This window comes from Somniosus microcephalus, chromosome 9, assembly GCF_052327205.1.
Source record: "Somniosus microcephalus isolate GS21.2 chromosome 9, FLI_Smic_1.0, whole genome shotgun sequence".
Lineage (NCBI taxonomy): Eukaryota > Metazoa > Chordata > Chondrichthyes > Squaliformes > Somniosidae > Somniosus > Somniosus microcephalus.
In genome coordinates this window covers 142948314-142970339 of record NC_140995.1, presented here as the reverse complement: position 1 = coordinate 142970339, position 22026 = coordinate 142948314, and the positions used below count along the sequence as shown (strand labels likewise).

Genomic DNA, 22026 nt, shown 5'->3' with positions numbered 1-22026 from the left:
CAGCCGTTATGGCTCACCAGAACAACTCGTAAGTGACAATGGTCCACAATTTGTATCACAGGTGTTTGCAACCTTCCTGCATGTGAATGGCGTCCAACACATCAGGTCTGCGCCCTATCATCCCTCTACTAACGGCCAGGCAGAAAGGTTCGTGCAAACTTTGAAGCATGCCTTGAAGGCATCGCAAGGTCCGGGCTCAATCCACCAACGTCTGAATAGCTTCCTGTTGTCCTACAGGAACGAGCCGCATGCCACAACCAAAACTTCCCCCGCTTCGCTCATGAAGAGGCAGTTGCGGACAAGTTTTGACTTACTCAAACCTCCAAGGGCAGAACAGGTTGTCCATTGTCAACAACAAGCTCAAGTTGAAAATAGAGAGAAAAGAGCCAAGGAGAGTCGGTTTCACCCTGGAGAGCACGTCCTAGTTCGAAACTACAACACTGGACCGAAATGGGTTCCTGCTACGGTGATCGCACAGACGGGCCCTGAGTCTTACACGGTTGAGACTGCCGAGGACGTCGTCTGGAGAAGACACACAGATCAACTGTTGCTAGGAGCAGAGACCGCCACAGAGGCTCCAACGGCTGGTTGGCCTGAACTGTTTACGGATGATACCGCAAACCAGCATCCTTTGCCACAGTGCTCTTCTCCAACACAGGAAGTCATAGAGACTGTTCCACCTGTGCAAACTCCTGACTTTCGACTGACACAGGCACCTTCTCCATCCAGGCCTGTGTCAATGCCTACTACTGTGGAAGCCAGCGATGACCGCCGGTATCCTGTCAGGGAGCAGCGGCTTCCAAGACGCTTGGATCTGTAGGCTTAGTGACTTACCCACAAGACTGGGGCAGAATAAAGCCCAGGGTAAAGTCAGGGTTTGAGGCAGTCTACCTCTACCCTTGGTTAGTGAGTGCATTGAAAGTAACTTACCTGTTGAGGAATAATGTGAACCTTTCATTTAAGAGGGGAGGAATATGTTATGTATTGTGTGTTCTCCTCCCACCTGTGGTGGCGCTGTCACAGCAGATAAATGGTTGGGTGTTCTCTTGGTTAAGTTTAGCTCTCTTTGTTCGGAACTTTCCAGAACTTCCTTTCCTTCCAATAAAGCACTTCATGTTTGAATCTCTGGGTTCTGAGTCCTAAATTGTGTCTAGGTAGAAAGGTACCGACACAACAGACGTCCAGTGAAGAAACGGGTCCTCATGGCCCCCCTGAAGTGCAGCAAGGTGCTGTCAAGGCACTTGCTAGCTCTGAAGTGGGGCTGACCCATGAGAGGGATGTTGGTGGCAGACAACAAGGAAGTGGGGGCTCCTCTCCAAGCTCTCACACGACCATGCCACTGCAAAGCCCTCGGTCAGAGCTCTACCAGAGTCCCCACCCAACTGAGATGGGCATCTCAGCCCCTGCACAGCTGCAGGAGCAGCAGATTGATGCCGAGCCCTCACAGGTTCACAACCCCAGAAGACACCCGCCAAAGGTGTCGAGACAGGAGCAGCAAGAAAGTGAGCAAGGGCCCACCACATCTGCTGAAGCCACAGGGGAAGCACCACATAGGAGCACGCACAAGAGGAAGATAAAGTACAAGTATTCACAAGGGTAGTCACTTGGGTTTTGTGATGTGTTGTTTTTTGACCAGCCATCCTTGTCATAAACAGATTTGATGGCAAACTGTTGAAGTTGTGGCCTGTGTCATTTTGCAAATGGGACTTCTACATTGAGGGTTTAGGGCAACTTGCAATTGTCAGTATGGTGGTCAGAGTAATAGGAATCCGCAGGTTCTTGTCCATTGTCGATGATCTGGTAAGAAGGTGTGAGGCAAAAGTGTTTGATTGTGCAGGCTAAGCAAATCTGGCCAAGATGAGTGCGTCCCTTGCATCCCGGCCAGCAATGTGGTCGCGCGCTGGCACCTTCTGGCTGTGCAGCTTCAGGTGGGTGAGCAGCAGCTTCGCGCTCCTGTTGTTGCTCCTGCTGTTGGTGCTGCTGTTGCTCATGGGTCTGCTGCTACCGCGGCTGGTCTTCATCCAAATGTGATGTCCAGGAGGAAAGGAAATAAATGCTCGCCATGCTTCTGGTATATGCCTCAGTTGAGGAAGTGCTCAGTCAAGATGGGGAAAGGGGTTTCCCAGGAGGTCGCACTGGAGATGGGTGTCAGGCTCCAAACTTCCACAACAATGAGTATGCCTGCTAAAAGCTCCCCCAGACATGAGACAAGTTCTGCCACCTGCAAATGATCATTGGTGAAAACTCCTTTTTAATGGTGGAGCTGCAGCTGTTAGTAAGCAATCCAATTGTGAGGCCACCAGGATTACCTGGCGTGTTCCAGAGGAGGCGTGTAGGATGGAGGAAATGTCTAAAAATCAAAAAGGCCTCGCAAAATGGGATTATAGAGGCAATTAAGTGGTTGTTAAGGGCCTACCCCACCTCTTGGAGGCGGGATGGAAACGGGGTCTGAAAACACGAATGTGGGAAAATTGCTCGGAGACGGGATTGGGCCCGGTTGCCATTTTTTGTGATTTTGACCACTCACACACCTCCAAACCCGCCTCATTGGGCCTGGTAAAATCGAGCCCATGGTGTAACTGTAGTTGTGTAAGTTCTGGGTGGCCCTAAAATATTCTCCTTAGACTTGTAACTTAACATGGAATGCAGTCTGTACTTCAAACTCTTGGATCTGAAGTGAAAGAGATTCTCTTTGAACAATCAGTGGTCAAGATATCTTTTTGTCCCTATTCACTATTGTCAACAGAATGGCCTTCCAGGAGATGACATATTGCACTAAATTCTTGTGCTGAACTTTACACAAGCTTCGCAGTACTGGAAAGTATGAGATGCTGGGCTCAGTGGACCAAAAAGATAAATGTCATGGGCGTTGGTTGCTGCAAAAAATCTGCAACATGAAATATAAATTTTGAAGTCTCGCAACTATTGTTAAGAGCAAGTTAACTATGAAAATCTGCTCAAAGTAAGGCCTTCGTAGGGTACCCAAATATAATGGCAAATGGGCACATGTCAAGGTAAAAGTTTTGATGACTACACAAAGCCAAAATGTCACTGAAGATAAACAAAGTCTTGCTACCAAATCTTTAATGGACTTCTGAAGATTCAAAAACTACACAAAAATTTAGAAAATAACAGGAACTATTTCAATGTGCAGACACAAGAGCACAAGAACCCTACCAAAAACAGGAAAAAACACACGATACAGCTCACAACATTGTGCTGTTTACGGGGGAATCTTTGGAATGCTCTTAAAGGGACAGAATGATTTTTTTTTCCTCATGAGGTGATGGCAGGTGTTTCTTTTGTATGTGGAATTAAATACATAAGGAATACACAATGGGCCAGAACTTTGGGTCCCCATGAGTGAGTACGCGCTGGGTACTCACGCGTAGCCCCAACGAAAGTGCCGGTTTCGTGCAGGCACTGCGCATGCATGGGAAACCGGAACTTCTGTTCCCTTAAAGGAAGGGGTTCACAGGTCGAACGCGTGCGCCGGAGAGGCAGCGCGTACGCCTGGACCTTCCGGTTTTTTTGCAGCTTTCTCCGGGCGGGTAAGTCTCCAGGAGCTACACTTGTAAAAAGCAGTTGCAAGGCCTGCTTTTAACAAGCTAAGTGGTGAATTAAGTTAAATTAAAACATTTTTTCCACAGGTTTATTATTTTTAAATACTTTAAAGAAAGGTAAGTTTATTTTAGCCCCGTTAGAAACTGTAATTCATTTTTTCAAAAATTTAAATTATTGTTTAAAATAGTTATCCTATGTAATTTATAGTTATTTTAAAAATGTGATTTTTTTTTTATTTATTTGAAGTTTTAGTGATGTTTTGGGGCTGAATTGTATTCATATTTTTGACAGGTCTTCCTGTCAAATTTATGAATGGGCATTTCCCTGTTACCTTTGGCTCTCCATGGCCCACGTGATCCCAGGGGACGCTTCGAACTAACTGCACCCCTGGGATACACAAGCACTGCGCGCTGGCAGTTGGAGCAGGCCCAGGATCGGATTCCCACGCGGGCCCACAGCTCAACGGCCGGCGCGCTAGGTAAGTGCAGGTCAGAGGCTTGCACCCACGGGAAGCCTCCGACCCGAATTTCTGGGCCAATATTTTGTAATGTTTATGGTGGATTTTTTGTGATTAAAAGGCTTATTGAGAAATTGTACTGATTTTTTTCTATTCTACAAATGTTACAGAATTGATAAAGATATTGAAGTTGAAGATTTCCAGACATACACTCAGAAGGTACAAGCCTCTCTACAGGGCTGCCCAGCTGAAACGCTTCCAGCAGCAATTTTTCATAAACATCAAAAGAACTTTGCTAAATCCAAGAGAGGACGTGATGGAAAGGTAATCAATTCCTGCCCATGTTGGTATTACTGTCCATCAAAACGTTCACAACTTCTATGAATTTGATAGCAATATTTACTTTCTAGGCATCCATACTAACTTTTCACATTGCCTCAGTGACATGGTCCTATAAACTCCTGTAATAGGATGGATGTTTGTTAAGAACAAATAGGACTTGACAACTCAATTTGTTATGGTCTTAAGAGTTGTCACCAGAATTCTAATTTTTCACTGTTACTAATTTAATTAAACTTTCTTCGGTTTCTTGATTTGCTGTACAGGTGTCCATAATTTAAAGCTAGGCATCACATACAATAAATTGAGAATATCTGCACATTCAGATTCAGAAGCGATATTTGAAATAATACAGCATTATTGGCGGCAGCAATTAGAAGTTTAAATAATACCCTGGAATTAAATTTTCAGATTTCTGATGGAGATTGACAAAGCTGATCCAGGCAAATTGTTCATAATGGCAAAAGTTTCAAAACCAGGAGAAACAAGTTTAAAAAACTGGGGAAACACGAGAGGAAGAAAAGTCAGATTAAACTTTTTTTTTTATAGAAAGGGTAATGTGAAATCAGTTACAAGGGAAGGCCATTGAAGTGAACAATGTGAATGGTTTGAAGAGGTAGCTAAATGTGTTTGAGGGGCTTCAGCAGCAGCATAAAAAGATTGACTCAAATAGTCATTTCTTGTTGCTAAAAGTTCTTGGGGCCCATTTGCTTGCTTCTGTGTCTGGAACGATTGGGTCGCCTGCCTGCAGCAAATACAAGCAAATTGGGTGGGGAGAAACGTAAACCCCTAATAGAGACCGCCCAATTTTTCTGTCTGTTAATTTAAATGGCTGTAAAATCGGACAGGCTTCCTTACAGGCAAAATCAAAATACTGCGGTTGCTGGAAATCTGAAATAAAAACAGAAAGTGCTGGAAACACTCAGCAAGTCAGGCAGCATCTGTGGAGAGAGAAACAGAGTTAAGCTTTCAGCTTGATGACCTTTCATCAGAACTGGGCATGTGCTTCTGGCATGTACTTCTCTCTGCCTGATTTTCCTCTATGTGCTGCACTAAGATAGTCCAATAGCCCCAGGCATAGGAACAGTAAAAATTGCCCTGTTATGGTGCAATCATGAACAAGTATGGGCAGAACAGGTATTATCAGGGTGCATGCTATTGACTTTTAGATCTAAAATGTAATTTTACATGATGAGGTTCCTGGCATGGAGCCTCACTAGATGGGAGAGCTGGTTGTAGAATCAGTCCTATGCTGTTATAGCCCGATCTCTGACTCATGTGCCCACCTGGTGGGCCTCCATGCCAAAAGCAGAGCCTCACAAAATTACCCCTCTAATAGTTACAGATAGAATTGTAGGAACTGGGGTTCCTAGCTGAAGAATTGAGATCGACTCAGAAAATCAAAAACAATAAAATTTAATGAACAAATGAAGCTGTACAGGAAACTGTAGGATACAATGCAAATCGGTCTGGTCTGCTTGAAAGCCTCTCTGGAAACTGCTAGAAGGTTCCAAGCTCAACTGCTAGAAGGTTCCGAGCTCTACTGCTAGAAGGTTCCGAGCTCTGACGTCATGACGTCATCACGTTCTTCCCACCGTTGAGAGATCACGTGACGGACGGCATGATGTCATCACGCGGAGTACAGGAAAGAAGCCCTAGTACAGTTAACAGATACATTAAAGGTGCCGCCCCCAGCTGTACTACATTGCTGTAAAAGGAATTATATACAATTGTCTGTAATCCTCTGGTGGTTCCGCCACATGCGCCCCCCCAGAATTGCTTTTAACAGAGAAGGTAAGGCGAGAAGGGGGTCTGACGAGTCTGTCCGACCGACTGCGATACCCCGGCAGCTGGAACGGAGCACTAGAAGACGAACTGGCCGTTGGCTGTGGTTGAAATGACGGCGCAGGCGGAGGAGAAGAAGAGGCCGGCTGTGGTCGACCTGGTGAGGTGGGCACTGGCGACACGGCGGATGACTGTGGATGTACTGGACCGGCAGTCGACGGTGGACGACCACGACGAGGCGGCTGAACGGTGACGACTGGTTCGCTCAGATCCAGATGCGCTGGTTTCAACCGGTCGATGGAGATGTGGTCAGGCTTACCGCCAACGTCGACTGTGAAGGACTTGTCACCTGACAAGATGACGCGGAACGGACCTGTGTAAGGCGGTTTGAGTGGGTTTTTACGAGCATCCTGCCGAATGAACATGTATTCTGCGCTCTTAAGATCCACTGGGACATGGGAGCGCTGCAGGTCATGATGTGACGTAGGCACTGGGATGAAATTCCTAGCCGCTTCCTGGTGGCTGATGAGCTGCTGAGCTGGGGACCAGGGTTCCGTGTGAGGAGGAAGAAAATCGCCAGGCATCTGAGTGGTTGGCCGTAAACCAGCTCTGCTGAAGAAGAATGCAGGTCGTCCTTAGGCGCCGTGCGAAGACCTAGCAGCACCCAAGGGAGCCTGTCCACCCAACTAGGCCCACGGAGACTAGCACGCAATGTGGCTTTAAGGGATCTGTGGAATCTTTCACACAGACTGTTCGCCTGTGGATGGTAGGTGGTGGTACGATGAAGCTTGGTGCCCAAACCTTGAGCTACGGCGTTCCAAAGCTCAGAGGTAAATTGAGGCCCCCGGTCGGAGGAGATGTCAGCCGGTACCCCGAACCGAGCTACCCACGACGAGATGAAGGCTCTGGAGATGTCTGCCACTGTGGTGACAACCAAAGGAATTGCCTCTGGCCACCTGGTGGTGCGGTCTACCACGGTGAGGAGGTGAGTATCCCCGTGAGAGGAAGGGAGAGGACCAACCAGGTCCACGTGCACATGGTCGAATCGACACTCCAGAACCAGAAAAGTGGAGACTGGGGCCTTAACATGGCGTTGTATCTTGGACTTCTGGCAACCCACGCAGGTATTGGTCCAGTCACGGACGTCAAGATACATGCCCTTCCAGACAAATTTCTTTGCCATGAGTCATTGTGATGCTCTCATGCCAGGGTGTGACAACCCGTGGATAGTGTCTCACATTCTCCTGCGCCATTTGACTGGAACGATTGGACGTGGGACGTGGCCCATGTTGGAATAAACGGGTCGTTTTCCGAGTGGCAGGCAGTGACTAGTGGGGTACCGCAAGGATCGGTCCTAGGACCCCAGCTGTTCACAATATATATTAATGATCTGGACGAGGGAATTGGATGTAATATCTCCAAATTTGCAGACGACACAAAGCTGGGTGGGAGGGTATGCTGTGAGGAGGATGTCGTGAAACTCCAGTACGATTTGGACAGGTTGGGTGATTGGGCAGAAACATGGCAAATGCACTATAATGTGGATAAATGTGAGGTTATCCACTTTGATGGCAAAAACAGGAAGGCAGATTATTATTTGAATGGCAATAGATTGGGAGAAGGGGAAGTGCAAAGAGACCTGGGTGTTCTTGTGCACCAGTCGCTGAAGGTAGGCATGCAGGTGCAGCAGGCGGTTAAGAAGGCAAATGGTATGTTGGCCTTCGTAGCAAGAGGGTTCGAGTACAAGAACAAGGATGTCTTGCTGCAGTTGTACAGGGCCTTGGTGAGACCGCACCTTGAGTATTGTGTGCAGTTTTGGTCACCTTACCTGAGGAAGGACGTTCTTGCCATGGAAGGAGTGCAGCGAAGATTCACCAGGCTGATACCTGGGATGGCAGGAATAACGTATGAGGAGAGATTGTGTCGATTGGGCTTATACTCACTGGAGTTTAGAAGATTGAGAGGGGATCTCACCGAAACCTATAAAATTCTGTCAGGCCTGGACAGACTAGATGCAGGAAGGATGTTTCTGATGGCCAGGGAGTCCAGAACCAGGGGTCATAGTCTAAGGATAAGGGGTAAGCCATTTAGGACTGAAATGAGGAGGAATTTCTTCACCCAGAGAGTGGTGAACCTGTGGAATTCTCTGCCACAGAGGGCGGTGGAGGCCAGTTCATTAAGTATATTCAAGAAAGAGTTGGATATATTTCTTAAGGCTAAAGGGATCAAGGGATATGGGGAGAAGGCAGGGACAGGGTACTGAATTTGGATGATCAGCCATGATCTCATTGAATGGCGGAGCAGGCTCGAAGGGCCGAATGGCCTACTCCTGCTCCTATCTTCTATGTTTCTATGTTTCTATGTCACACAGGAGTGTGGTCCCTGCGGCCTGGAAACTGACATCAGCCACTTGTAAGCTGGAAGGTGCGGTCCGGTATGCAAGGTGCGGTCCGGTATGCCTGCACTTCAGGGTCTGCCTTCTGTTCTTTTGCCAAACCAACATAGTCGACTCCCAGGTGTACTGCGTGGAGCTGGGCGCGGGAGAGACAATCTGCCACCAGGTTGTCTTTGCCCGAGACATGTTGTATATCGGTTGTAAACTCAGATATGTACGTAAGATGACGTTGTTGCCGTGCCGACCATGGTTCCGCTGTCTTGGCCATCGCAAAAGTACATAAGAACATAAGAAATAGGAGCAGGAGTAGGCCAATCGGCCCCTCGAGCCTGCTCCACCATTCAATAAGACCATGGCTGATCTGATCCTAACCTCAAATCTTCTATCACTCTGCATCCACCCGAACCCATGTGATCTCCCGGGAGAGGCGAAAAACCAGATAAAGACCCAATGGCCAATTTGGGAGAAAAAAATCTGGGAAATTCCTCTCCGACCCATCTAGGCGATCAAAATTCTTCCAGGAGATCACTCTGTCCCTATATTTTCTACAGTACTTACCTTCTGTAAAGGCGATCTCCACCCCAGCCAGGAACAGGAATAAAACCATCTCCTGAAATCTAACACAGAATTAGAACACAGTAGGAGCAGAACCAGGCTACATGGCCCCTGGGCCCACTCCACTACCCACAGGGCCACGACCATTCCGAAAGTAAGTGGCTTGTGGTCTACAAAAGCCGTGAATGGGCATCTTTCCAGTAGGAAGCGAAAATGGCGGATGGCCAGAAACAATGCCAACAACTCCCTATCAAAAGTACTATACTTGCGTTCATTCTTCCGCAATTGGCTGCTGAAGAAAGCCAGTGGTTGCCATGTGCCGTCGACCCACTGCTCCTGTACTGCCCCGATGGCATAATCAGATGCGTCGGTGGTAAGGGCAATGGTTGCGCCCGGAAGGGGATGTGCCAACATGGTCGCAGCAGCCAAAGCGTTCTTAGTGTTGAGGAAAGCCTGGTCCATCTGGGGTGTCCAGTCGATCGGGTCTTTGCCCGATTTACCTCTGAGGGCCTCGTACAAAGGTTGCATCAACAATGCCGCCTTGGGGACGAACCGATGATAAAAATTGACCATTCCCAGAAATTCCTGGAGGGCCCTGACGGTCTGAGGAAGAGGGAACGAGGTGACTGCTTCCACCTTCGTGGCCAGCGGGACGGCGCCTTCTGAGGTGATTCTGTGTCCCAGGAAATCAATGCTGTGCAACCCAAACTGGCACTTGGCCGGGTTGATAATAAGGCCATGTTGGCTGAGATGAGAAAAAAGGGTACGCAAGTGCGTAATGTGTTCTTTCGTGCTGTTACTGGCAATAAGGATGTCGTCTAGGTAGACGAAGATGAACGACAGATCACGCAACACGGAATCCATGAGACGTTGGAAGGCTTGTGCTGCATTCTTCAGCCCAAACGGCATACAAAGGAACTCAAAGAGCCCGAAAGGTGTGATGACGGCAGTTTTGGGGACGTCCTGAGGATGCACGGGCACTTGATAGCCTCGGACGAGGTCTACTTTGGAAAAGATGGAATTCCCTGCCAGATGGGCCGAAAAATCCTGAATGTGAGGAATTGGGTACCGATCCGGTGTGGTAGCCTCATTCAGGCGTCTGTAGTCGCCACATGGTCGCCATCCGCCGCCCGGCTTAGGAACAACGTGTAATGGCGAGGACCAAGGACTATTCGAACGTCGAATAATACCCAGGCGTTCCATTGTATGGAACTCCGCCTTGGCGGCTGCGAGTTTACCGGGTTCCAGCCTTCGAGCTCTCGCATAAACAGGGGATCCTGTCATGGTAATGTGGTGCGCCACACCGTGCCTCGCGACTGAAGAAGAAAATGTGGGCCTGGTGAGCTCAGGGAACTCACTGAGAAGACGAGAGAGCTCATTTGGAGATGGGACTGCACAGGCAACTGACCAAGACATCGTGGTGCTTCGGTGGCAGGGGACCGAGTGAAAAGTGGAGGTACTGATTAGCCGGCAGTGTCGGACATCGATGAGAAACCCATTTGCGCAGAAGAAATCTGCCCCCAGGATGGCCTGTGAGACTTTCGCCGTGATGAACTCCCAAACAAAACGTTGGCCGCCAAAACTCAACTTGACCCTACGCTTTCCGAACATGCGAATGCCCGCACCATTGGCTGCCTCGAGGGGGGGACCTTGACCGCCGGATTGAAGATCTAGCTTCGACGCTGGTAGGATACTGCACTGGGAGCCAGTATCACAGAGAAAACGTTGCCCTGACAGGGAGTCTGTAATGTATAGGAGTTTCCCTGCGGAACCAATGGCCATCGCAACTCCGGCGCGTCCCTTAGGCCTTATTGATCTTCTCAGAAACCTCTGGTTTGAGGTAGGTTTTTTTTTGGTGAGAAACTGCAGGGTGGATGGCAATTTCTGGCCTTCGCGCCGAAACGAGCGTGGTATGCACACCAGCCTGCAGGAGGAGGAGTCGGATTCGCTCTTGTGGGGGATGGGCGCCTCGTGGCTGCACAAGATTGTTGTGAGACGGTGAATATTTTATCCGCTTCCGCGGCGAGTTCAGCACAATCCGTGATCGCGGAATTGTCCAAGGCCGTCTGTACTGGCTCTGGTAGTTGACAGAGAAACAGCTCGCGGAACAGAAAACATTGCGATTTTGAGCCCAAAAGCATGAGCATTTGGCTCATGAGCTCTGAGGGTTTTGAGTCCCCGAGGCCGGGCATGGAGATAAGTCTGTGAGCGCGCTCCGACTTGGACAGACCGAAAATCTGCAGTAAACATGCTTTTAAAGCTTCGTACTTGCCATCGTTCGGTGGACTCTCGAGGAGGCTGATGACCCACGAGGCCGTGGCGCTGTCGAGAGCGGAGACCACATAATAATAACAGGTCGAATCCACTGCTACTCCCCGGATTGCAAATTGGGCTTCTGCCTGGAAAAACCACGCAGCTGGTTGTTGCTCCCAAAATTGCGGCAGTTTGAGGGTGACGGCATTCGTGTCCATGATGTAACTTCAACGAAAATTGTTCGAAGAAATCGGGGTCACCAATGTAGGAACTGGGGTTCCTAGCCGAAGAATTGAGATCACTCAGAAAATCAAAAACAATAAAATTTAATGAACAAACGAAGCTGTACAGGAAACTGTAGGATACAATGCAAATAGGTCTGGTCTGCTTGAAAGCCTCTCTGGAAACTGCTAGAAGGTTCCGAGCTCAACTGCTAGAAGGTTCCGAGCTCTACTGCAAGAAGGTTCCGAGCTCTGACGTCATGACATCATCATGTTCTTCCCGCCATTGAGAGATCACGTGACGGACGGCATGATGTCATCACGTGGAGTACAGGAAAGAAGCCCTAGTACAGTTAACAGATACATTAAAGGTGCAGCCCCCAGCTGTACTACATTGCTGTAAAAGAAATTATATACAATTGTCCGTAATCCTCTGGTGGTTCCGCCACAGAATCATATTAATAAAATCTGCTAACTGTATCTTTGTCACCAATACTGGGGAAAGAGGGAGCTGTTCCGTTGGGACGGGCTCCACTTAAACCGGGCTGGGACCAGTGTCCTAGTGATTGGAATAACTAGGGCAGTAGACAGGGCTTTAAACTAATGAAGGTGGGGGGGGTCGGAGGATTCAGGAAAGGGTAAATCCAAAAGCAGTAAGAGAAATGTCAAGGCTGTAGAGCAGAGTAATGATCTGCGTAAAGATAAGCAGAGTGGGTCAGGAAGAGGCAGAAAGATTAATAAAGGTAATAGGGCATTAGTGACTAAAGTGACATCAGGGAAAAACAGAAAAAAGTTAAAGCTAAAGGTACTGTATCTGAATGCATGAAGCATTCGTAACAAAATTAATGAATTAATAGCGCAGGTAGAAATAAATGCGTTTGATTGAATAGCCATTACAGAGATGTGATTGCAGCGTGCCCAAGGTTAGGAACTAAATATTCCAGGATATTTGACTTTTAGAAGAGACAGGCAGAATAGAAAAGGGGGAAGGGTAGCCCTGATAATAAAGGAGGGAATAAAGGCAGTAGAAAGAAAGGATCTTGGCTCGGAAAAACAAAATGTAGAATTAGTTTGGGTGGAGCTAAGAAACAACAAGGGGCAGAAAACATTAGTGGGAGTGGTCTATAGGCCCCTTAACAGTGGTTGTAGTGTTGGGCAGAATATAAATCAGGAAATTAGAGATGCATGTAACAAGGGTAATACAGTAATCATGGGGAACTGTAACTTTCATATAGACTGGGCAAACCAAATTTGCAGAAATAGTGCAAAGGAAGAGTTCATGGAATGCACTCAAGATAGTTTTCTAGATCAGTATGTCAATGAACCTACAAGGGAATTGGTTATTTTTGATCTAGTACTGTGCAATGAGACAGGGTTAATTAATAATCTTGTAGTAAAGGAGTCTCTGGGGAGCAGTGATCATAATATAACAGAATTTTATGTTGAGCTTGAGAGTGATTTACTTAACTCCGAAACTAGGGTCCTAAACCTGAACAAAGCAAACTACGTAGGTATGAGAGGCGAGTTGGCTAAGGTAGGTTGGGAAACTAGATCAAAAGATATGACAGTAGGAAAGCAATGGCAACCATTTAAAAAAATAATTCATAATTGCAACGAATATACATTCCCTTAAGGAATAAAAACACCATGGGGAAAATGGTCCACCCGTGGCTAACAAGAGAAATTAAAGATAGTATTAGATTAAAGGAAGAGGGTTATAATGTTACCAAAAAGAGTAATAAGCCCGAGGATTGGAAGGATTTTAGAATTCAGCAAAGGAGGACCAAGAAATTAATAAAGAAAGAGAAAATAGAATATGAGAGTAAACTAGCCAGAGACATAAAGTAAATGTGGATCCCTTACAGGCTGAGACAGGAGAAATTATAATGGGGAATAAGGAAATGATGGAGAAATTAAACAAATACTTTGGCCGTGATTTTGCCTTTCAAGGCGGGTCCGGGGCGGCAGGGGTCGGTGACGGGATTTAACCCCGCTGCTGGCTCCATTCCGCTCTGTGAAAAGCGTTTTACGCTGATTAGGCTTGTTAAGCCTGCCAAGCGCATTTCCCAGCCAATTGAAGGAAGTGGGTCTGCTGACATCACTTGACGCATCATCAGCCGGTTTCCTTAAAAAGACCATTAGCAAATTGTTTTTGACCATTCTGCTGTCAGTGTTCTGCAGCATTGAGGTGCTGCAAACATTAACAAGCACTGCACAGAGGTGCACAGCTGCACCCAGGCTCTCCCATGACTCCCTTCATATGCTTATGGAGGGAGTCCCAGCATGCAGGGAGGTTCTCTTCCCTTCCCATGGGCGGAAGAGACCACCCCAGGAGATGAATGCAGCCTGGATGCACATTGCACAGGAGGGTACAGGCAGGGATGTCATCAAGAGGACCAGGCTGCAGTGGCGCAAACCTTTCAATGATCTCAGTAGATCACGAAACGTTACTGCAAAGCCACACTCAACCTCTTCCTGCTTTGCCATCACATCCCCATCACTCTGCCTTCCCTACCCTACCCCTGCACATCCTTACTCACACCCACTTACCTTGCACCTCCATCCATCCCTCTCTATCTACATTATCACATCCCCATCTCACTAGCCACCCCTCACACTCACCCTCATCCTAGTCCACTCATACCAACTAACAGCGCACAAGTGTAGGCTCTTGGGTGTTTTATGCAATGTTAATGTAAAGTTTCTGTTAATGTGTTGTCAAACATTGAAACCTTTATTTTGAACACTTTGCGTTCTTAGACAGATTTGTGTGCAACTTTGGAAGTGGCTCAGTGAGTTTCAGTGAATGGTGAGACATAATGGTACCCCCCGCAATGATGATGAGTGTGAAAGGAATGGCTTGGGCATTGTAGGGATGCTTTATAGTGTTGGTGTGGGGTGGTGCCAACCTGGCGCATCATGTGGCAGCCAGGGTGTACAGCATCAAGTGAAGTAAATGTGGCTATGGTGAGGCCATCCCTGGCGTCCCGGGCAGCAATGTGGTCGGGTGCTGATAACCTGTGTCCTGTGCAGCACCAGCTGATTGCGGAGAAGGTTAGTGTTGTTGGTGCTGCTGGTGTGCCTGGTGCTGCTGGTGTTGAGGCTGATCGTGGTGGGATTCTGAGGACAAAGGTGAGATTTATTTCAAGGGCACCGATGCTGATGTAATAGATGGCAGGTAAGGTTGAGATGACAGAAGCGATCAGTCAATGGTGAGTGAGGTTGTTCCAATGAGGTGACACTGGATAGAGTTAGCTCCAAACACTTGCTAGCTGCATAAAGCTCAATCTTCCTTCCAAATGCAGTAAGTAACAGCTTCTAACCTTGCAAAGTGATGACCTATGAAATGGGAGCTTTTGCAGACCATTTGCAGCTGCCAAATAAATAAATCGTCACATGATGACATAACACCCGACCTCTTTACCTGACATGATCCCCAAGCAGCATGTAACCTGTGGGGAAACGTGTAAAATTGAAAGGTAGGCATAAAATACTATTTAATTGGCTCTTAACAGAGAATCTAATGATGTCAATTGTCTTCCCCGCCGCTTGGTGTCGGATCTGTTCTGCGATGACAGACCCAACATCTGGGAGACTAGTGTGGAGGCGGGTTGACAGCGGGTCCCCTACCCACTTTCAAAAAAAATAATTTCCCAGCCGACCCGCCTCCAAATGCCCCCGCTGACCCCCAAAAGATTCTGGCCTGGGTGTCTGTCTCCATGGAAGAAGATGCAAAAAACTTCCCGGAAATAATAGAGAACCAAAGGTCTAGCAAGAATGAGGAACTGAAAGAAATTAGCATTAGTAAAAAAATAGTACTGCAGAAATTATTGGGACTGAAAGGCAATAAATCCCCTGGACCTGATGGCCTAAATCCTCGGGTTTTAAAAGAGCTGGCTAAAGAGATAGTGGATGCATACGTTGTCAACTTCCAAAATTCCATAGATTCTAGAACAGTTCCTGCGGATTAGAAGGTAACAAATGTAACCCCACTATTTAAGAAAGGAGGGAGAGAGAAAATGGGAAACTACAGATTAGTTAGCCTGACATCAGTAGTAGGGAAAATGCTAGAATCTATTATTAAGGACGTGGTAACAGGGCACTTAGAAAATAATAATAGGATTGGACAGAGTCAACATGGATTTATGAAAGGGAAATCATGTTTGACAAATCTGTTAGCGTTTTTTGAGGTGGTAACGAGCAGAATAGATAAGGGGGTTTTCAGAAGGCATTCGATAAGATGCCACACAAGAGGTTACGAAACAAAATTATGGCTCATGGGATTGGGGGTAATATACTAGCATGGATTGAGGATTGGTTAATGGACAGAAAACAGAGAGTAGGAATAAACAGGTCATTTTCGGGTTGACAGGCTGTAACTCATGGGGTACTGCAAGGATCAGTTCTTGGGCCTTCGCTATTCACACTCTATATCAATGAATTGGATGAGGAGACCAAATGTAATATATCCAAGTTTGCTGATGATACAAAGCTGGGTGGGAATGTAAGTTGTGAGGAGGATGCAAAGAGGCTTCAAGGGGATATAGACAGGCTAAGTGAGTGGGCAAGAACAGGGAAATGGAATATAATGTGGAGAAATGTGAAGTTATCCACTTTGGTAGTAAAAATAGTAAAGCAGAGTATTTTTTAAATGGTGAGAGATTGGGAAATGCTGGTGTTCAGAGGGACGTGAATGTCCTTATACACGAATCACTGAAAGTTAACATGCAGGTACAGCAAGCAATTAGGAAAGCAAATGGTATGTTGGCCTTTATTACAAGAGGATTTGAGTATAAGAGTAAAGACGTCTTATTGCAATTATATAGGGCCCTGGTGAGACCACACCTGGAGTGTTGTGTACAGTTTTGGTGTCCTTACCTAAGTAAGGATATACTTGCCAGAGAGGGAGTGCAACAAAGGTTCACCAGACTGATTCCTGGGATGGGGAGATTGTCCTATAAGGAGAGATTGAGTAGTCTAGGCCTATATTCTCCAGAGTTTAGAAGAATAAGAGGTGATTTCAGTGAAACATACAACATTTTTACAGGGCTTGACAGGGTAGATGCAGGGAGGATGTTTCCCCTGGCTGGAGAGTCTAGAACCAGGGATCACAGTCTTAGAATAAGGGGTCGGCCATTTAGGGGTGAGATGAGGAGAAATTTCTTCACTCAGAGGGTGGTGAATCTTTGGAATTCCATACCCCAGAGGGCTGTGGAGGCTCATTCATTGAGTATATACAAGACAGAGATCGATAGATTTTTGGATATTAAGGGAATCAAGGAATATGGGGATAGTGCAGGAAAGTGGAGTTGAGATAGAAGATCAGCCATGATCTTATTGAATGGCGGAGCAGGCTCAAGGGGCCGAAAGGCCTACTCCTGCTCCTATTTCTTATGTTCTTATGTCAGCGCTGAGCAGACTTGACAGGAAGCGGCGGGAGACCCAATTAATCTCATTAGCATCTAGTTGACAGGTGCTTAACAGGCTTTTTTAACTTACCTTTTCACTTTAACTTCATGGCCACAAGAACCAAGCTGTTTGGGGACCACTGCTGTCAACCTGAGGTGGGAGTTCAGTGGCCATTGCTCCTGCTGATTCCTTGACAGCTTCAAATGTACAGCAAAAACTCCCACCTGACAGAGATCACTTTCCTCAGACACAAGGGGCGGAATCTTACTTGGAAGACCGAGGTTGAGACGGGACTGCTGGTTTTCAGGTTCCAGTCCCGCCCCCAGCGACATCTGATGAGCTGACGCCAATTTCCCCTGATTGGCCTTGTTAAGCCCACCCTGTGGGCTTGCTGGCCAATTAAGGGAAAGCCGGTGTCAGATTACGTCAGTTGATGACACTTCATCTGCCGGTTTTCTTAAAGGCATATTCACCACACTTGTTTGACAGATTATTTGACAGTGTTTGACACATTGAAGTGCTGTCAAACACTGACAATCACTGTCCAAAGGTGAGCCCTTGCACCCAGACTCTCCAATTACTCTCTCCTTAGGATAAAACAGATGGCAGCTGCAGCTGAGATTGCAGAAGCCATGTGTCACTTCTCCCGATGAGATGAGGCTACACAAACATTTCACAGCTTGCCACCTGCAGAAACATCTAAACACAATAAAAATTACTTTCATAACTTTTCCTTACCTCTGATACTCTCCAGTGTCCCATTGAATCCTTTAAAACACTTCTGCAGCTGTCATATATACACAAACATTACAGTAGACCCACATCACACCTCACTTACCCTGGCGGGGTTCCCTGATGTCGAGAAGCCCACAGCAGAAGGCTCAAAATGGGACAAAGCCTCTTAACTGCCTGTTATCTACCTGTTAACAGGCAGTTAAGTGGCTGTAATCCTCTTCCCGCCTCTGGGAGTTGGGACCCTGCGCAAATCGGGGACCCGGCTCCCGGGAAGATTGGTTGGAAATGGGTTGGGAGCAGGTTTGTGACCCACTCCCATTTTTGGGGATTTTCCTAGCAGCCTCGCCTCCAGACCCGCCTCCTCAGGGCTAGTAAAATCTAGCCCAAGCTGTTTCTCAGTCCATTTCCAACACAGATTCTGCAGGCTTTCCACTATCCATTCTACATCCACTCTCACCTCATTGGAAGAACTCTCACCATTGACAGAATGCATCTGTCATCTGTACTTCACCTGCCATCTATTTCATCAACATGGGTGCGCTTTATACTGTCTCACCTTGGTCCTCCGAATCCGACCATGATGAGCCCCAACACCAGCAGCACCAACAACAACACCAACCTTCTCCGCAATCACCTGATGCTGCACAGGAAAGAGGGCATCAGCACCGACCATACTGCTGCCCAGGAGGCATGGGATGGCCCCACCATGGCCAGATTTACTTCACTTGATGCTGTACACCCTGGCTGGTGTGGGGTGGTGCCAGGTTGGCACCATCCCATACCAACACCATAAAGCATACAATGTCCAAACCATTCCTTTCACACTCACCACCATTGCGGTGGGTACCGTTATGTCTCACCATTCACTGCAACTCACTAAGCCACTTCCAAAGGTGCACACAAATCTGTCCAAGAATGCAAAATGTTGAAAATAAAGAACATTAACAGCAACTTTACATGAACATTGCATAAAATACCCACGTGCCTACATGTGTGTGCTGTTGGTTGGTATTATTGGACTAGGATGAGGGTGAGTGTGAGGGGGATGTGATAATGTAAATAGAGAGAGAGGGATGGGTGGAGGTGTAAGGTAAGTTGGTCTGAGTAAGGATGTGCAGGAGTAGGGTAGGGAAGGCTGAGTGATGGGGATGTGATGAGAGGCACAGCAGGATGAGGTTGAGTGTGGCCTTGTACTAACATTTCATGATCTAATGGAATAATTGAAAGGTTTGCGCCACTGCACCCAGGTCCTCCTGGCCACATCCCTGCTTGTGTCCTCCTGTGCAATGTGCAACCAGGCTCTGTTGGCGTCCTGGGGAGGTGGCTTCTGCCCATGGGAAGGGAAGAGGACCTCCCTGCGTGCTGTGACTCCCTCCATAAGCATCTGGAGGGAGTCATGGGAGAACCTGGGTGCAGCCCTGCACCTTTGTGCAGTGATTGTCAGTGTTTGCAGCACCTCAATGCTGTAGAACACTGACAGCGCAGATGTCAAAATAAAGTTGGCTATGGTCACTTTAAGGAAACCGGCTTATAACTAGTCATGAAATTGGCCCAGGAAATTCGCTGGGCGGGCTTAACAAGCCCAATCAAGGGAAAATCATTTTAGACAGTGGGATGGAGCCAGCAGTGGGGTCGGGACCCGCCACCGACATCGCCCGCCCCGGACTCGCTGAGGTAAGTAAATTCGCGGCCTTCGTTCTTTTGTGGTTACATTTTACAAATGTTCTTTTGCCAAAGATGGGAAGCGATAAAGCAGAATTACTGAAAGTTCAAGTAGTCCACAGTGAAAAGACAGAAGGAAATAACCTGCACGAAGATTCACACTGCTACCTACCAAATAATCCCAAAACAATCCAACGTGCACATCAATATGGAGGAATTCCCAACAGCCGACAGGAGATTTATGGAATCCCTGAATTTTTCAATCACAAGTAAGTAAATGGAATTGGAATATTTCTTGTATACACCAGAGTCCTATTGTGATTGATCTGGCAGTGACGGTACCTGCAAAAAATAAAATAAAACAGAAGAAATCATTTGTAATATTAAGATCCTTTCATTATTATTCCAATGGTGGGGGCCTGTGCCACTAAGAGCACATCTAGGGTGCTGCCCCCTTAAGAGGCTGTAAAATCAGTAGTACATTTGGTGGCTTTGGAGGGGAGGTGCAGATTCCCCAGCCGGCAACATTTTTAGTTGTTCCTTTGTAAGAGGAGTACATTGAAATAATTTGTAAAAAATATTTCAGTGCTTATCTTCAGGCATCCAGGCCTCGATCCTGACCAGGAGCCCAAGGTGGGGCCCACTTCTGCCCTTTGGCAGGCCTTTAGCGCAGCACCATCAATCCTATGCCGGGTCTCTCTGAAGCTCAGGGATGTGGGGACTCTCAAAATGAGGGGTTTCCATCCTCAGGCTCACACCCACCACCCCCCCACCCCTTCACCTTATGCTATTGCTCCTTAGTAGGCCAAGTGAGAACTCCCTCACAAGGCCAGGACTTAGTGCGTCCAGGTCCCAGCCTAAATTGTGTCCCTTCTCGCACACTCCCAGAAAGGCCCTAGACTTTTGACCCTAATAGCTTCTGATTGTATTGAAAAAGCTTGTGCTCCAGAAAGGTAATGTAAAGGTCAATGCATCAATATAGATGCATTTTATTGACTGTTGTAATGATATTTGCATTTTCAGATCACATTTCTCAGTCAGTGTGAAAACCCAATCTTCTCATGGACTTATATTTTACGTGGCGAGTAAAGAGGAAGACCAATTCATGGCACTTTTCATTGCCCGTGGTCACCTTATTTACTCATTCAGCAATGGTCACGAAAAATTGAAAATAAAAAGCTTAAAGAAATATAACGATGGTCTCTGGCACAATGTAAGTCAGACAGCAATATTCTAATAAGAATGCTTTCTAGTTCTTTTCTCTTTGAAAGAACATAATACAAGTGCATGCTAGTCTGTGTGTATATGATTGTGTGTGTGTGTGTGTGTGTGTGTGTGTGTGTGTGTGTGAGTGTGTATGCGTATGTCCATAACCTTTATTACACCTGCTATTTGTGTGTTGCAATCTGTTGTGATATACAACCAGAAAAAAGCTATTTAACCAAGAAAATGCACTGTATTACTGAGTCTGCAATCAGTACATCAGCATTCAGTGTATGCTTGCACTCTTGCATTTGTGGCATTTTCCCAGTGTACAAAGATGGATTGGATGCACAATAAACGATAAACCTATTTTTCCCTTTTTTTAATGTATTTTGTTCTAAAACTCTATTTCGCTCCCATTTCTGTCTCAATATATATAGAGAACTAACTGAGTCAGTGACGTAAGAAAACTACTAGGCACTTGGTCTAAGTATTAAGCAAGGCTTTAAGCAACTGTTTTTCAACATGGAGATCTAGTTGTGTCCTTCACTAGTTCCTGTTAAAGAATGTCCTGAGCAAGCTGGGCCCGTGCCCGAGTATTTATACTCTCCCTGGACAGCACCACCAGCAGGCCGCCCAGTATCATTTCATAAGTCATTTCCACATGAATGACAAGATTCATGTCATTCTTCCCACCTGAAAGATTGGAAGTCCGGCGGCTTCCTTCTACCGAATTAATTGGACTAAGAATAGACACAGTTGTTTGGATCTCCATTGGAGGCCGGAAGGCATGTCTCCTCGGACCGTGTTTTGGTCCTGGGTCGCTTGGTTCGTACCGGCAGGCTGGCAGAGTCTGTGTCACCTTGATTGACCTGAGGGGGACTGGGGAGATCGTGGCTTCGGGTGCGGGCCCCCACAGGCACAGAGCTGGCTTCACCCTGCTCAGTAGTCAGTGACTGACCGGCGTCCTGGCTTCGGGTGGCCATCCCGCGGGGAGCGCTCTGTTCCCTGGGTTGCAGTTGATTAAATTGACGTAAGAAAACTACTAGGCACTTGGTCTAAGTATTAAACAAGGCTTTAAGCAACTGTTTTTCAACATGGAGATCTAGTTGTGTCCTTCACTAGTTCCTGTTAAAGAATGTCCTGAGCAAGCTGGGCCCATGCCCGAGTATTTATACTCTCCCTGGACAGCACCACCAGCAGGCCGCCCAGTATCATTTCATAAGTCATTTCCACATGAATGACAAGATTCATGTCAGTCAGTACTTATTTTTTAATCAAAATGTGTGTGTGTGTCCCCACTCCAATAATGCCGGTTTCTTACTGGCCTTATTCAGCCCTGCATTAGTAGGACTTTAAAAAGGGGTAAGTTCCATAAAGAGGGGTAACATCATTAAAAAACAGAAAAAACATTATCTGGTCATTATCACATTGCTGTTTGTGGGAGT

The 22026-nt window shown here is 46.9% G+C and overlaps 1 protein-coding gene across 2 annotated transcripts in view; it reads left to right on the top strand.

Moving 5' to 3' along the window:
- lama4 (laminin, alpha 4) overlaps nucleotides 1-22026 on the top strand; it is a 223205-nt gene that overhangs the window by 180028 nt on the left and 21151 nt on the right. For both annotated transcript variants that reach the window (XM_085997349.1, XM_085997347.1), the window contains exons 32-34: nucleotides 4192-4345; nucleotides 19451-19644; nucleotides 20399-20588. In XM_085997349.1, the coding sequence (XP_085853475.1) occupies nucleotides 4192-4345; nucleotides 19451-19644; nucleotides 20399-20588 (538 nt within the window). The remainder of the gene's footprint in view (nucleotides 1-4191; nucleotides 4346-19450; nucleotides 19645-20398; nucleotides 20589-22026) is intronic.